Raw genomic sequence first — 16795 nt, 5'->3', positions numbered from 1 at the left:
AAAGCACCATTATTTAATTACCCCAAAGGCTGTGGATTTGAAGGATTGAGGTGTGTGTCATGTTTGCTCATGCAAACACATTTGCTGCTGTCCAGGATTATTTCAGTTTTTCAATTTTGCCCTTTTGTGTGTGTGTGACCACAGTCTAGCCCTTTATTGGTTGCCTCTACCACACACACACACAGACACGCACACGCAGGCTGAAACGCCAGCAGATAAAAAGGCATTATGATAAATTCCACTTAATGACAAATTTTTAATTTGGGGAACAGGGCCTGGTGAATGGAGCTTAATTACCGGGGCCAAAGATCCCTCGGAAAAATAACCCCCTTGTCGTACCCAACGTGCCCGATAATGGAGCGCTGCGCAAAATGCCTCAGATTAACTAAACCCGTTTATCTACCCCCCTCATCCCCTCCCCATTCCTGCTGTATAATAACAAAAATAACAATCATGAAAATTCTATCTGCCTCCCAGCCCCCCCCCCTCCCCCCCATCACCCCACTTCCTTCTTTCTCTCGCCTTTCTGCCCTCCCTCCCACCGCCTGGCTCACTCCCGCAGGAGGAAATTCATCAAAATGAAATTGAGGTTAGGGTCACTGGTTTTATTAAAATATATTTGCCCCTTCCTTCCCAGACGCTCTATGTTGGTGTGTTTGTCTGTTTTGGTGCCAACGACAAATAATTTGGTCAGTTTTATCAGTAATATTTTCTGCACACGAGTAGGACTCTAGTGATAAAAGTCATATACTTGTTGACTAGTTTGCTTCTCTGCATCAAACTAAGAGTCCACAGCAAAACGTTACCCACAAATGGGCATGTTGAATGGAATGGATTGTGAACTGTGTTGTGTAAATGCTTACTGTGATGTGAATTTAACTTTCAATTAGGGATGCAAACCATCCCTTTTCATTATTATTTGTCCTAAGAAATGTCAGAAAATTGTCAAATCAATGAGAAAGTCCAGATCAATTTGAAAATGACCAATGATGTTAAATCAGACCCAATTCAAAGTTTTTAACATTTGCTGTCAGACGAGACAAAAACACTTTGACTCTTCTTTTTGACATAAGTGTTCCAGATAATATCCAAATTATTATGCAAATATTTTCCCAGATTTTTCGTAATGGTTAATACAAATTAGAGTCAGCATAATTTCCACGTCATAATCCGTTAAAGTATAATTTGAATGTTATTGAACAAATCTTCCAACGATTACAGTATATTTTTCAAAAATAAAAAACTTAAAATGCGGTGTTCCAAATTGTTACGCGCAAGAGTTTGAAAAAAAAAACAATTATAGGCTGTAAAGGACTGAAAAATTGTCAATTGTTAAATTTGCAGCAAATTGAGTCTGGGGTTGAGGTTTTGAATGACAAAATAAAAATAAGTCTAATGGTTTTAGTAGTTTAATTTGCCCTTTGAACATCTCACATATTCTTTTCAGACATTACTGCTGTGCTTTTATTTCATGATTTCACCCAAGTAGTACCAAAGTAAGTCGAAGTCTGAGACACTGATATAATCTTGCTCATCCTTTGGCCAGTATTGCCTGATCATTGTTATAATTAGGGGGGGGGGGGGGTCACACAATCTGGTTGGAGACTCACTTCAGTGAAATAGCACACGTGTGTTGAAAACTGCAATTAAACATTCTCCCGTTTTTCTTTGTCATTAGCCTCTGACTGGCCAAGCATAACAATTAAGTCAGATTTTGATTGATTTTGGGTTTTTTTAAACATGGATTCATGATTGGTTTGACCAACAAAAATGATCATGATCCAGTAGGACTGCATTTTTAATCAGAACCACTGATTTTCAACGGATCCATGGAGATAAATTTAGTGTTTGAATTGGAAAATCTCCACTAAATAGACCGCTAACGGATATTAAAATAACACAATGGCTACCTGTCACACACACACACACACACACACCCTCACATCCTCAATTGAATTGGCCTCCTCTGGTCCCTGTTGTTGTTTACCCTGATTGGACCATGTGGTTACCATGCGGTTGCCAGGCCGCGCCCCTGCTGTGTGGTAATTGGTGTCTGTGGTATTGCCGTGTGGCAACGCTGCTTTGACTGACAGGTTTGGCCACCTGCCCTGCCACTGCTGCCAACATAGTGTGGAAGGATGTGAGGAGGGGAGGATGTGGCACATGCTGGCGGGGAGTTCAGGCTCGGCTTGTTGATGTCCAGGGGGGGGGCAGGTGAATAATCAAACGGGCTGCGACAAAATATGTGATCACCAAATGAAAGGCAGATTCAACAGGGGCCCAGGTGAAGGCATCTGCCGGACTTTTGAATATCAAAGCAGAAGCATTGGGGTCACCTCTGAGGTAGGCTCTCCCCTGAGCCGGCCCCAAGCCCGGCTAAATGCAGAGGGTTGCTGCAGGAATGGCATCCGGCGTAACCTGAGCAACCTTAAATCGTGAGACAATGCGTGGCGAGGCTTGACGTGCTCAGTGACATCATAACGTTGGAAGAGGTACTTCGTTTAAACCCATCCCCGCGTTTGTGGTTCGGCCTGGCGTAAACGAAATTAATCAATTTCTGTATTTAACAAACACGTCAGTGGAAATGGGCAAAGAAAAAGCATGAAGTGAAGCCAAATGATAGTCACAGCTTTAATCTCCCGTTCAGCAGTTGATCAGCCCCAAATACGGACTGTCTGTCTTCATATTGTTCTGCGTATCGTTTTACCACCTCTGCTTCATTTGCCCCATGCCCCCCTGCTATTATTTCTGCCCTACCTGGATGCCCCTCGCTGTCCTCTGGGCTTCGTCTTCCACAAGCTTGTCTTTTGTTGTGTTGTAATGCGCTTCGCGGGCCCCTGCCCTCCCTCCCTCCCTTCTTTCCCTCTCCTCCTCTCACAGTCGTTCATCTCACTTGTTCTTCCGCTCTCTCTGCTGTTGTGTTTTACATCCTCGGCCCTGACTTTTCTGTCAGAACGGCACAGAATAGCTGCCCGTGTGTGTGTGTGTGTGTGTGTGTCTGACTTAGTCAACCTTTTTGGTGTGTTTAACCCCATCGGAGGGCAAGGCTGTAGGGCAAGGGTGATGTCACAAAGGAAGGGCTTTTTTTTTTCTTGCACACACACACACACACACACACACACACACACAGACACACAGCCTGCACACTCCCGCCCACCCTCACCATTGTCATGTATAGTGTTGCTAATCCGGGCCTGTCACTTCAGTATTAAACATAACCTCCTTTTTGGGGGGCAAGCCCGTCTTTCACTCCCATTTTGTGTGTGTGTGTGTGTGTGTGTGTGTCTGCTGGTTGGTGTGTTAATGAGCCCTGGCGATAGTGTGTACAATGGTCAGGCAGGCTCGGGATGCCTGTTTAAGTGTCGGGAGAGGAAAATGGGGTTAGGGGCTAGACAAGTCCAAGGCTTTGCTCTTACTGCAGCCGGGGGGGGGCAGCTTGTGGACAACTCATCATAGGGCCTTGGTTGACGACTAGAGTTGAGTTTGCTGTATTTTGTGTGCATCCAAACTTCGTTGCTCATGAGTTACTGCCTGGACTTCACTCTATGAAGGATGCTGCGAGTGGACTTTAATAATTCCCATTTGTGTGTTCATGGTACATTTTGCACATATCTTGCATTTAAACATGCACACTAGTGATCGACCGATATGGTTTTATGGCTGATATCGATACCGATTGTTATAGTAGTGAATAACCGATATTTGGAGCCGATATTAATTTGCAGGAAGAGTGAAAATATTGAGAATAATACGAACTCCAACACTTAACTTCGTTTAAATGCCTTTAAACAGCTTCTTTTTTTTTTTAAATCAACAAATCTTTGTTATTATTGGGCTCATATACGGCTTTCCCACTGAGCTAGCGCGCTAACACTAGCGGTAACACTAATAACAGTTGTGAGACGGGGCTGTGGGTGGGACAATGCCGGAGACAGAGAGGCGTGGCTGCATCAGAGCCAAAATGAGCCCGTTTTACATTGACCTCTTATCGACCATCTCATTGGCCGATGCCGATATGTGTCAAAAGGCTGAATGTTGGTCCCGCCGATAAACGATCGATCCCGAGTACATGCATTCACACCGTTTCACAGTTTCTCCTGCTCTGCTGGCTCCGATGAACTGGCATGCAGCTGCCTTTTCTCTCCTCATCTTCCAGTAATCAGGATACCTATGAGACAGACAGGTAGCATCTGTCGCCTTCTCTAACCCCTCTCTTTCTCTGCCCCCCCCCCCCCCCTTCTCGACCATTGTGCCAAATTTCCCCTGACAATGCAGTGATGTGATAATGCACACGTGTGTCATGCAGAATAAAATTCAGTGGGACCTACAACCTCGCTGGTTCTCTCAGCTCGCTATCAGGAGATTGCTCGAACACATGTGGAAATGTGTCACGGCCCCCCCGAGGTCTTCGCCTTCAGACCCCTGCTGAGATATTACACATTTCTCTGTTGAGGAAATGCTTAAGAATTGATTTGCAATTTGATCATCTGAAAAGGCCAACACGGAGGAGGCCTCTCTTGAGTCCATCCAACGTCTTGGAGAAGCTGCTGCCGTTGGTTTGGTTTTGAACACAGCCTCAAGGTTGATTAACATATTTTCACCGAGTGTACAGACAACAGCCTCCCACCCACCCTCTCTTCTCCTCCTCCAGCACCCCCCCCCCCCCCACCCCCCATGTGTTTGATTCCTCGGCCGTGACAAAGAGCTTCACTCTTTATCCAGTGTGTGTTGGGGAGATGGGGGGGCCCTTAGATTAAGGGAAAGCTTCCTGCTCTTTATTCTGGAATCCCATTGGGAGACGCTTTGCGAATGACTTTCGTTGAGTCACTAATGCCTTCTTGCAAACACACTCGGATGCACTTTTGCGCACACAAAACGCACTTTTCACCCTTGCTTTTTTTTCTTTTTCCAAGCTGACCATTGATATTGGCCATTTTTTTTAACACCACACACATGCACTCACATGCACACACAACACACACAACCTAGCTTTCCCGTGTCGAGTTCTATGTACTAAATTAATTCAGACTAACAACACCAGAGTAGCTCTTAAGCCTGTGTGACAGTGAGGAACAACACATCTGTATATGCAGAATGTTTCTTTACTGAGACTGGGATTATAAATCAAAATGTATTTACAGGTAAACAATGGGAAGATTTTCAACCTCTATTTTGGTATCCAATCCATTTTGCACTTTGTGCTTTCTTTTAATTTATATCTTGCAGCCATCCCATTCATATTGCTTTGCACTGAAAATTATTCCGTTTTTATTGATCAACTTCAAAATTTGCTCCACATCAAGTCTTTTGTCAAAACTGATGAGGTTTAAAATCGTTGGGAGTTTTTGGTCTAATTTTCATATGGGGAAAAACCTGCTAATAATATGATATGCTTTGGTTTTGGTGCATGATCAATTTTATCAATTTAAAGAGCTGTGAAAATCTGCTTTGGTTTTGAGAAACCATCAGAATGCTTTTGAAACTTTCCAGCTATCTAAGAATCAAACCAAGGCAAAGGCCAAAAAACAAAAAACCTGAATTGTCTCAGGCTATAGCTGTAATGAAGATAACGTTTAGTTGCCTGAAAAGGTGTGTGTGTGTGTGTGGTCCTGTGTTTTGGATGGGCAATTCATGCCAGAAAGAAGCCCATCAATACAGCAGCCATTTTAATTTGCTTGGCAGGAAAGAGAGGCGATAACCTCCTTCTGCATCGCGCACACCCGAGGAAGGGAGGGGTGAAGGAAAGGATGAAAGGAGAGAGCAGAATTGGGATAAAGGCTGGGTAGAGAGAGTAAGAAAAAGACAGCAAAAGAGAGAGAGCGAGGGAAGGTGGAAAGGAGATTGTAATATTTGATTATGGCTCAAGGCTGTATGTTTGTACAAAAGCTAAAAAGTGTCAACCTGATAATCATGGGGGGGGGGGGGGGTCGAAGCGCGGTGTGTCTGTGTTTGTGAAAGCATGTAAGCCTGTGTGTGGTTGCTATCGGCGTGCGTGTGTGTGTGTGTGTGTGTGTGTGTGTGCAGCTTCTGATTTCTGGATGTCTGTTGCAGATCTGTTGGCCTGAGGAGGGTTCATTTGGCTCCCTGTGGATACTCTTGGTTCCACTCTGAAACAGATGTGCTGGGCTGCCACCGTCTTTGGCTTGAATATTTGAGTCCTGGAAGGGAAGCTAAACGTCGTCCTCTGGGTTTTAGCGCCCTTAATAGATTAATGGTTTGGACGAGGCCTACGAGGGATTGGCACATGTAGTTGCATGTGAGTGAGAGACATAGAGAGAGAAAATCTTGGCTCGGGTGCTCTCTGACATTGAAAATGTTCTCGATGCATAATTCTAATTTCCCAATTCCATAATTTGTGTGTGTAAAGATTTCTCTTTGCAGCTTGTCACATGCAACTACTCCAGATGAGTCATATACTCAAGTTTCATTGTAAGACTGTGTTCAAATTCACATGCTAAGGTACATGCTGACTTGAAATCTATTTTTATGTCTTTCCAGATGTTGAAGAAGAGGGCACCTGGTTGGTTTCTGACAAGGACAAGCAGGTAGGTTGCAATTGAAGTATGGCTGCAGTCACTGTTCTGTCCGAAGATCTATTTGTCAAATAGTTTGTGATTGGCTAGAATTTTCAAATGTGTTGGGTCAAATATAATGAAAGATATAAGATATAAGTACATGTTTCTATATTAGACCTCAAGCCAAAGTACCATGCATTTCTAAAAAAAAAAATGTTTGCTCTGATTAAAGGGCATGGATAACTCTAATCTCATATTTTTGTCAATCACAGTTCTGATCTAATTTTGCATGTACAAAACAGTGATGTTAGACAACAATGTCTCTCCAACATCAGAATGTAAATGATGCATTAGCTGCACATATAACTGTGTTTCAGGCCCAGATCTATAACAAGGACAAGGGTGCTAGGACTGCAGTGCAGCGGGTGTCCCACAGATACTATACGAGCAAGAATGTCCAGTGTAGAAACTGCAACAAGTACGGACATCTCTCCAAGAACTGCCCCGAGTCCAAAGTCAGTTCCGCTCAGTTCACAGCAGCTCATACTCACTGATGAGTAGAATATCAAAGTCCTAACATTGATGTGTGTTTGTTTCTTTGTGCATTGGTTGGCCGGGAGCAGAAGTTGTCGTCGTGCTTCCTTTGTGGCACTCCGGGTCACATGGTCAGCCAGTGTACCAATAGGCATTGCAACAACTGCGGCCTGCCCGGCCACAACTATGAGTCCTGCAGTGAGAGGCCATACTGGCACAAGCAGTGCCATCGCTGTAGTATGACAGGGCACTTCTTTGATGTGAGTATAATGTTATTTTTTTTAAATTCGTTTTAGACAAGTCTTTAGAGGGATAGTCGCGATCATAATCTTCTGGATTTGGCCAGTTAATTCCCAAGGGGTCAGAGTGCTTTATGTAAACTAGTCAAGTTCTTCAATGGCAAATGTACAAATATTGACAAGGTCTTTGGATTATTGTCTTGTTGAGACAAAAAAAAAGAAGAATTTTTCCAAATATAAAACCAGAACGTTATCAAGAGATTGTTCTCTAAGTTGTCATTGTATGCTCTAGCATTAAGAGTTCGTATGAACAGACCTTAGTAAGCAAAGGAAAACACATTTACCGGACTATAAGCCCTCATCTTCCATCTTGTCACACCACTTGACAAACATCTTACAGATCTGAACGATAGAGCGTGTGTAGTTTCAGCTCGTTCTGCGAGAGCACACACGGCGTGATGATCCGCGAATTATCTCAGGACGGAATAAAAATGCTTTGAATCATCCATCCATCTTCAAACTGCTTATCCAGGGTCAGGTCGCGGGGGCAGCAGCCTACGCAGGGAAGCCCAGACTTCCCTCTCCCCGGCCTCTTCTTCCAGCTCTCCCGCGTTACCAGGCCAGCCGAGAGACATCGTCTCTCAGCGTGTCCTGGGTCGTCCCCGTGGTCTCCTCCCGGTGGGACGTGCCCTGAACACCCCACCAGGGAGGCGTCTGGGAGGCATTTTTAGATGCCCGAGCCTCCTCGTCAGGCTGCTCTCAACGCAGTGAGGAGCAGAGATACTCCGCGCTCTGACGGAGCGTCTCACCCTATCTCTAAGGGAGCGCCCAGCCAGCCTACAGAGGAAGCTCATTTCAGCAGCTTGTACCCGCGACCTTGCTCTTTCGGTTGCTCCCCAAAGCTCGTGGCCACAGGTGAGGGTAGGAACGGAGATCGTCCGGTAAATGGAGAGCTTCTAAAACATTTTTGTCTATTTGCCTGCCACCAAAAATAAACTTTATCCGTTTTTAGTTCTTTTGCCCTGCCCATCACTTCCCCCCCCGACCCTCCACTGTAATAGTGAGTGACCAGGGGTCAGCACACGCTGCTGTTCACATTAATTGATACACTTCAGTAATTACAGCTTAGTTATGTCTCTGCCATGCTGCATATTCCAGCTGTGGGTTTGTGTGTGTGTGTGTGTGTGTGTTGGCACTGAAGGGTGAATCTAATGACCATCAATGACAATTATCCCACCGCAACATTCATTACCTTGCCCATTTACTCTAATGCTAAAAAATGGATAACCCTGTGTGCATGTTAGACCCCCCCCCCCCCCCCCCCTCACTCTTTGTGTAATGGATGAGTAACCAGGTGAACACCAGAGGGAGGTGGGAGACCAGGGTGCTTACCACTTAGTCTTTTTTCTTCTTTTTCACCTTCTTTTTTTGCTCATTCTGTCATTAATTATTTTTCTTTCCCCGGGAAAGATCCTCATGTTCATCTTCTTCCCTCTTTTGCATATTGTTCTTTTTAAAGCAAAGGGGCAAAGTTGTGTGGTATTGTAATTACCCTTTTCTTGCAACAAATAACTTCAACATACACTCACACATTATTTGCCTGTGTGTGTGTGTGTGTGTGTGTGTGTGTGTGTTTAAGACAGAAAGAGAGTCAGGTCTCTGTCCCCTGGGCCGTTCTGTGTCTCTCATTAAAGACAGACGGTTGATGGAGCGCGAGTCTGTCGCTCGCCTCGCCTGTCGCCCTCGACAACAACACACTACCCCGGCGGTCTGGAGGGAGAGAGCAAACGGGAGGGAACGGATGTGTGTGGTGGATGTGGGGGTTGTGGAAGAAAAGAAAGCGAGATCAGAGACTAAAGGAGACCCAGCTATCGAAATGTATATTTGCTTATTTCTGCAGGTCAGTTTAAGCAAGATAAAGTGCCTTGCATTTCATTACAGGTTGCTTCAAAGGTCAGGATTTGAACAAGCATTGCAGGCTAATATTATTTTTTTTAATATATATTTAGATGTCAATTTTCTGCTGATCAGCAGATTTCTGCCACTTTTAATTCAAAACAATCCATTCTGTGAATCATCTAAATCCATTGAGAACATTTTAGAGGCAGTCGGATACCTCATATTTATTGCCGTCATCAAAAGTGGCCTTGTGTTAACTCAATTTCGTAACTTCTTTTCTGCAAACAGGGAAATTGAAAAGCTTAACGGATTTGTTAACGAATTTTGCGATTGGATGACAATGAAATTATTTAGACCAATGAGAATGTTTGTAGCGTTTCACGGAAAGCGCCCCAGGAGATATCAAAGAGGAAGGCAGTGCAGAAGTTTGCAGAACCTGCTGCAAAGAAGAGGATGTCGTCAAAGTAGAAGTACCAAATGTGAACTGTCAACAGTGTAAATATGAATATAACCTGTAGCCAGAAAACAATTCTTGAACTGAAGAAAGATGTCTTCTCTGATGCCCTCTTATGAGAACAAGTGTAACGCATTGAAGAAAAACAGTGATTGAATACCGTACCCCCTCGAACCCCCATCATTGGTTCAACATTAATAGTTCAGCTGAAAAACATTTTCGTTTTGCACGTTTTAAATGTCCCAGGAATTTGCATATCTTGCAAATTTGTATCAGAACTTGTTTTGCGCATGCAAGAGAAAACTCCAGCGTAGCCTTCTGCACAGAAAAGACAAGCATCTCCCTCTCATTCTCTCTCTCTCTCCCTCACGCTCTCTCAGTCTCTCACTCGGTAGGTGTGTAAGTAGATAAATCCCGTTGCCTGCGGCGACTGCGGCATTTTTCAATTTCCCAGTGGGAAGTGGCGGTGTTTGGGAGAGGATGTCGGAACGCTTAAGGAGCAGCGTGGTGAAGCACCGGAGATAATGCTTTAGCCACAGCGGGACAAAACGACTGACTGCCTTACTTACCGGCTGTTTGAGCGACTGCCTGCGGACAGGCACAGGGAAGGAAAAACAGGTTGTTGCTGAGAATAAAGGTTGACAGAGACGTGGCCAACACCAGGGTCTGTTTTTGATCCCTCCGTGTCATAATTATCCCTGTAAGAAGTACATATAACACGTATATTTACGCTTTTTAAAATTCCCATCAATTTACAGGTCGTCGTCGACCTACAGCAACAATTTAGTTCTTAGGGATCGGTCGTATGTCGGCCCATGTTACATTACCGCCAGTATATTATGCTGCGTCATGATTCTGTAAATGAGTAGAAGGAGACTATTTCCTTTTGGTAGACTTCGTGGTTGAGAAAGCAGAAACCGTCACGCACTCGATTCGCTCGCTCGTTTTCCGCTGTGTCGTAACCAAATAAACAGCAAGTCGAACAGGTCGTACGTCGACGACTACCTTTAATGTCTTCAAAATGAATCCAGTCTGTTGGCATATTGAATGAACCCTGTTTTGTTTGTTTTTTCCCCTCCCCAGGCTTGTCCAGAGATTTGGAGACAATATCACATCACAGTGAGTATTTCACTAAAAAATCAAAAACCAGTAGGGCGGCGCCACAGCGGCGTTGCCCACAATTTGACCTTGTTTTCGTCATTGGAAGATTTGGTGACCATCACTCTGTAGGATGAAGTACACAGGGGCCAGTTTCTCGTAATAAGTGAGGCATTAGCTCATAGTTTAATCAGTTTGATGCTGAAGTTGCGAAAAAGCCAAACAATCCTTGTGCATTAGAAAATAAAATTAAAAATCTGTCTCGTTTGAGCGTGGTTGAAACGGGTGTTCCATCTTAATGCGTAGTAAATAATGAAGTACAAGTTTATCTAACAAAATAGTGCAAAGAAATATCCTTTTTTAGTCGCTCTCGGTCAATGACGTAACTAAAGGTAGGGATTGTTGGTCATTGTCACGCAACAAAGTGATACCGACAATAGAACACAGCTGAGTTGTTGGGTTTATCTACACAAGGTGTCGAATTCCTTTCTGCATAAAATCATCCAAGCAATAAACATACCAAAAACCTTTTGATCGATGCAACAGCTACTCTTCACACCAAAATAGCACATACATAGTTTGAGATCATTAAACCTCCAGATTTCATGCCAAACGGAACGGCAAAAAAAATATCCGCTGATTCACTTGGAGTCGGATTCGAACCCGTGACCTTCTTTCTGTGAGGCGACAGCGCTGACCACTGTCCCGCCGTGGCGCCCTTGACGCAGTTTGTCCCCTTTTATAATGGTGATCTGTAGGGCTGTAGAAAAAAATCGATTTGGCGATATATCCCGATATATTCCCCAGAGAGTATCGATGAGTGTGTTCCTGCTTAGGGTTTATTCAAGTTGTCATATTGTATATGTGTGCAAACTGCAAATCCTTATTGAAGAAAGGCTTATTGTAAAGTCAGAGAGCTGCATCAGCTCTACTGCACACCAGGTAATCCAGGCTTGTGTGGCTGTGTGGCCTGTTTGTAGGTCAGGTTTTGGTTAAGGGTGGCTCGAATCCAACGCTGGAGGTCGGATTCTGCCAGACGGAGCCACATATTGTGTCATTCATGCTTTCAATTAAATTAATTCTGCATGACAGTCACAATCGCCATTTGTCATTGAAAATGTATTTGTGTGTGCGTTTGTGTTAATCCAAAATCTGAGAAGATAACTAGTTTTCTCTGCTGTGTGTGTGTGTGTGTGTGTGTGTGTGTGTGTGTGTGTTTGAGCGAGGGGGTGATATAGACCTCAGCCTAAGAGAAAAGAGCAGCTTGTTTGTCAATTAAAAGACGTGATAAAGCATGAAATGGGCTGCCAACGCCACTCGGGACAAGGGAGTGAGAGAGCGAGAAGGAGAGTGTGTGTTTGCATATATCGTGGCGTGCGCTTTGTGTGTGTGTGTGTGTGTGTGTGTTGGGGAGGTTTGTCACTCTCCTCTATGGAGATTAATTAGCAGTGGCTGTCTAATGAAAAGGCAGCATAGTTACCGCTAGGGTAGCACGACGGGAGAGACAGAGGGAGGAGGAGGAGGAGGAGGAGGATGACAGGAGTTCCTGGGGAGGTGATGGGATGGGAGTTAAGTTGAATGCTTGCGTGGAGGCAGGGAATGCTACATGCTATTAGTAGTTTCATCGACATTGATCCACAGTGAAGGAGAGATCAAAGGAGGATCCTTTCCCAAATCTCGTGTGTGTATTTGTTTTTTTTTTGTGGCTTTTTCTGTGGGAGGTGCTTTAATGGGGGGGGGGGGGGGGGGGATTGTGACCCAAGTCTAATTGAAGTATTTAAACCAGTTAAGCGTTAGGAACAGAAGGTCGTTACAGATCCAAACTGGCATGGGGGTTAGGGACCCACACACACAAACACGCCTCCACACATGCACACGCAGTCTGTTTAAGACAGCCTCATTTTATTCATGGTGCTGTTTATGACCCTGAACTCCCCAATGGGAGAAGGTGTGTGTGTGTGTGTGTGTGTGTGTGTGTGTGTGTGTGTTTGCTTTGGGAGATGCGACTCTGTCACCTTCCGCTGGGCTCAGCCAGGTGTGAAAAGGCATTCTGTCAGACCTCCCTGCTACTGAGTCCATTTATCCTTGTGTGTGTGTGTGTGTGTGTGTGAGCGCGTGCATGCTGGGGCCGTTTATCTTCCACGAGTGTGTGTGTGTTGTCTTCACATACACTCATGCACCTGGCCCTCGACTAACAAACTCTTCCAACCACACAGTATGGACCACAAAGCCCTGGAGTATTTACTGTGAAAGTAAGATACTGACACGCACAGGCACAAAAACACACACACACACACACACATTCCTGCAAATATACTGTATATAGAGTGGTGAAGAGAGTGAAAAGCTACACACAACATTTTCATCCTACCTTCAGTCATATGGTTTTGAAGACATTTTGACACAACAATATTTACACGAAGACTTAAAGAGTTTACTCCAGAAACACTAACTTTCTGTTTCGCACACACACACACACACACACACACACACACCCTGGTTTGTCTTTTATTTTGCATGATTACAGAACAGGCATTTCCCCGTAGAGAGCCTATCGGCCTACCTCCTTCCATTTGAGTGTTTTCGTGTTTTACTCACTTCCGTCCTCGTCAATTTATGTTACTGTTTAATGTTTTCCAAAAATCACTTTGACCAAGGCTATAACAATTTATATATAAAAATAAAATGCCGATTGCTGAGTTGACTGCTGGTACAGTTTTCCAAATATGAAATGGATGCTTCTTTATTTTTCACGAGTTGATTTACTGGACCTGTTCAAGTTTGAATCTTTATCTTTGTAAAGTCAAGTGTTGGTCGCGATGCAAAATTACACCTCCAGCACGTCCTCTCGTGATCAGCGCATCACTTTGTCTATAAAATGCCGCCTGTGCATGTCCATCAGTAATCACCAAAAGTCATTCAAATAAGGCGCCAGCAAGGATCAGCTGTCTAAACTAAAGGCTGCAACAGAAATGCACAGAATTACCGCACCATTGAATTAGGCTAAGTTTTGTCTATGAATGGAACAGCGGTGCTGGGAGGTTTCTTATTATTATATAAATAGGTTTTATTTTCTTTCCAAGGTTATAAATGTTAAAAAGACCAAACAACACAAGAAAGAAAGAAAGAAAGAGGATGTAGTTGAAGCCTAAATGTTGAACACAGAGGAATGGATGACCGGAGAAAGATCAGGAAGGTCAGAGAACGCCGAGCAAGCCGAATGACCCGCTGTCCGTACACAAGCTACATTAATGCATGTAAAGATCATGAATAAATATGTGCATTTATGCATACAAGGCGCATTGACGTTTACCTCCTGTTAGAGTTGTCAAGACCTTGCTTTACAGAGTTAAAAGCCAGAGCGCCACCCCATGCCTGCTGTGGGATTTGCACGCTCTCCCGCATCGAGGACACTTGCCATGAAATTGCTTCCTTTTTTAATTTTCGAGACTCTGATGTCTTACGAATCCCAATCAATAACATGCTTTCATTTTTTTTTATCATTTAACCTGGTGTATTTGGTCGATCATAGTGAGAAGTGATGATCATGTGACATCGCAAGAATGAAAACATTTGAGACAGAAAATTAGAGGTGTCGGAGCATCATAGGGGACGGAGAGGCAGGAGGGGGTGAATGCACAGGAGGGGGTGAATGCAGATGGGAGAGGCAGGAGGGAGTGAATGTGATTGGTACAGGTATATCAGTGAGTGAATACTGATTGGCCTCTCTGAAGCTGGTGGTGGTGACACCTGAATGTGTGTTTATTGATTGGTAGCTCTGCTCAGGGTGTTGTATATGTGTATCGAGCAGGTTCTCTCCTCACGGGGGGGGGGGGCTCAGTACATGCGTATCGATCTTTTCCTCAGGGACATGTGTGTGTGTGTGCGCGTGCGTGTGTGTGTCAGTCCCTCTCGAAACGCCAGCAAAATACACATTCAGTAACCTTTTTGTTCAACACAGGAATTAAGCCATTCCCTTACATTCCATTTGGTGTAGCTCTTTCTCACCTGACTGCCCTTTTTTCTCCCATTTCTTCTATTATATTGTACCTTTTTTTTGTATCGCAGACTCTTCCCCCCCCCCCCCCCCCACCGAAAGGTTTCCTCGTTGTATGCTCAATTCACTCGTGCCTTTGTTAATTCAAGGTTACGGATGTTTTGTTCCTTAAAATCCTCTTAAGAAGAGAAAAATACATTTACTTTGGGGGGTGACCTCGTAACAAAGTAGACCTCTTAAGTTTGTCAAATGTCAAATTCGAGCTTGCAGTGCATGATGTTTCATAAATAAATAAAAATATTTAGTCTGTGTAATTCAGATTTTGGTTGAACTGAATAATTGCTCATATATATGGCATTTGTTTAAAAAAAACACTTAAAGGAACGCTAATTCATTTGCAGTGTCATGTGTTACTCATTCTATGGTGTATGGGTTCCAAATTCTCTGAAATTTAACTAATTCATCCCCCTTTTCAGAGTTTGTATGTATTTTTAAATATATTTACGCTTGTTTTCAAAACGTGTGTTCACTGAGGCTTTGTCTGCAGAATAAATGTCACTGCTATATTGAAGTAGTTATCATGGAATTCCATGTGTCGGCTTCACTTTGTTTTTTCCGTCCCGGATGAATACATTGTTATTGTTTGCTTGGAGGTAATATTTCAGTGTGGATTTACTCGTTTGTATTTGAGAGTAAATTGAAATTTCTGTCATAATTATTCAAATGATATTTTCCTTGTTTTCTTTGTATTCCTCTAAAACATGGAGATATAGAGCAGCTGGATTAAGTTTTGCTTTTAGACAAATATTTATTCTTTTGTGGCACAATGAGGAACTCGAATGATATTTACAGTGTAACATTAGTTTTAGTAAAAATCCAGTTAGTGTATCAATAATCCCGGTGAATGTCTCTGCTACATTGCTTTCCATGTTGATTACTTTCCCTGCTGACAGAGAACAGTTCAAGTAGCAGGGCATGAAAAAATACAAATAAAGTTATGTTTTGTTTTGTTGTTTTTTAGATTATATTAGAAATGCTAACAAACAATTTCTGGATTAAATGTAAAGCAGCTGCGTCGAGCTGTTGTTTCTTTAGTCTTGTGTTTAAAACTATTTTTGCTGTGTTAAATTCTCCTGCCCCGACTTCAACCAGTCCTCCATCAGGGTGTTCTGCTTTATCCTGCTTTATTGGAGCGCCATCAGCTGGTCAGGTAGTGAACTGCACCGTCATAGGGGAGGGGATGAATTTATGATTTCCCATTTAGTCCTCGTGGAATTTGTTTGTTATGCACACGTTTGGCTGCTGATTTAAACAATTTTCACCTCTTTTATTCCTCTGCAAAATGAAGTGGAGAATTAAAATGCTTGTAGCTGTAATATCAAAGTATTTCTACAAATCATTCAGGATGTACACATTCATACATAAATTACTTGCAGGCCGTGTTGCTTGCAACAAACGATCATTTGTTCATTTAGTGCTTCCACACTAAGTGAATAACTATTCTTACACACACGGTCATGACAGACTTTCAGAGCCTTCCGCTCTATCCTAAGTAAACGTCAGGGAAAATCCTTTGAACTGTGCCTATGTTCTTAAATTGTGACTGTAAAGTACCTCCTGAGCCTGTTTTATCGAGCTGCTTGCATTTATATTTTGATGTTTGTTTAGGTCAGTGTTCTCTGTGATGTATGCTGCTGCCTTCTGGGCCAGATCACCCTTGTGAAAGAGGTCTTGATCTCAATGGGTCTTTTTTATCCGTTTAAATAATGTGTGTTTTCCATGTGGAATGAAGGGACAGCTGAAATAAGTGTTGATGTCCTGTTCTATTGTGATAAGAAGTGTGATAAAACAATCATATAAACCATAACTTGGTATATAAGGAGGCTGTCCCTGAAGAAAAAGGCAGAGCTCCCTACAAACAGAAAATATCAACAGGAATAATTGGTTAAATTGTGTGTCTCGCGTGGAGCAGCAGAACCGGCGTGTTTGCATTTTAAGGTGTGACTTTTGAAAGCTTGATCATTTTTCACATCATCATCATGTTTTTTTCTTCACATTG

At 43.3% G+C, this 16795-nt stretch overlaps 1 protein-coding gene across 1 annotated transcript in view; it reads left to right on the top strand.

Annotated features, from left to right (window-relative positions):
- zcchc7 (zinc finger, CCHC domain containing 7) overlaps positions 1 to 16795 on the top strand; it is a 40341-nt gene that overhangs the window by 15935 nt on the left and 7611 nt on the right. The window contains exons 4-7 of the mRNA XM_068751195.1: positions 6499 to 6545; positions 6893 to 7030; positions 7142 to 7309; positions 10725 to 10760. Of these exons, the coding sequence (XP_068607296.1) occupies positions 6499 to 6545; positions 6893 to 7030; positions 7142 to 7309; positions 10725 to 10760 (389 nt within the window). The remainder of the gene's footprint in view (positions 1 to 6498; positions 6546 to 6892; positions 7031 to 7141; positions 7310 to 10724; positions 10761 to 16795) is intronic.

The sequence above is a fragment of the Brachionichthys hirsutus genome, chromosome 17 (genome assembly GCF_040956055.1).
Source record: "Brachionichthys hirsutus isolate HB-005 chromosome 17, CSIRO-AGI_Bhir_v1, whole genome shotgun sequence".
Classification (NCBI taxonomy): Eukaryota; Metazoa; Chordata; class Actinopteri; order Lophiiformes; family Brachionichthyidae; genus Brachionichthys; species Brachionichthys hirsutus.
The sequence above is the reverse complement of the archived record's forward strand: the minus strand, read 5'-3'. Positions and strand labels throughout refer to the sequence as shown.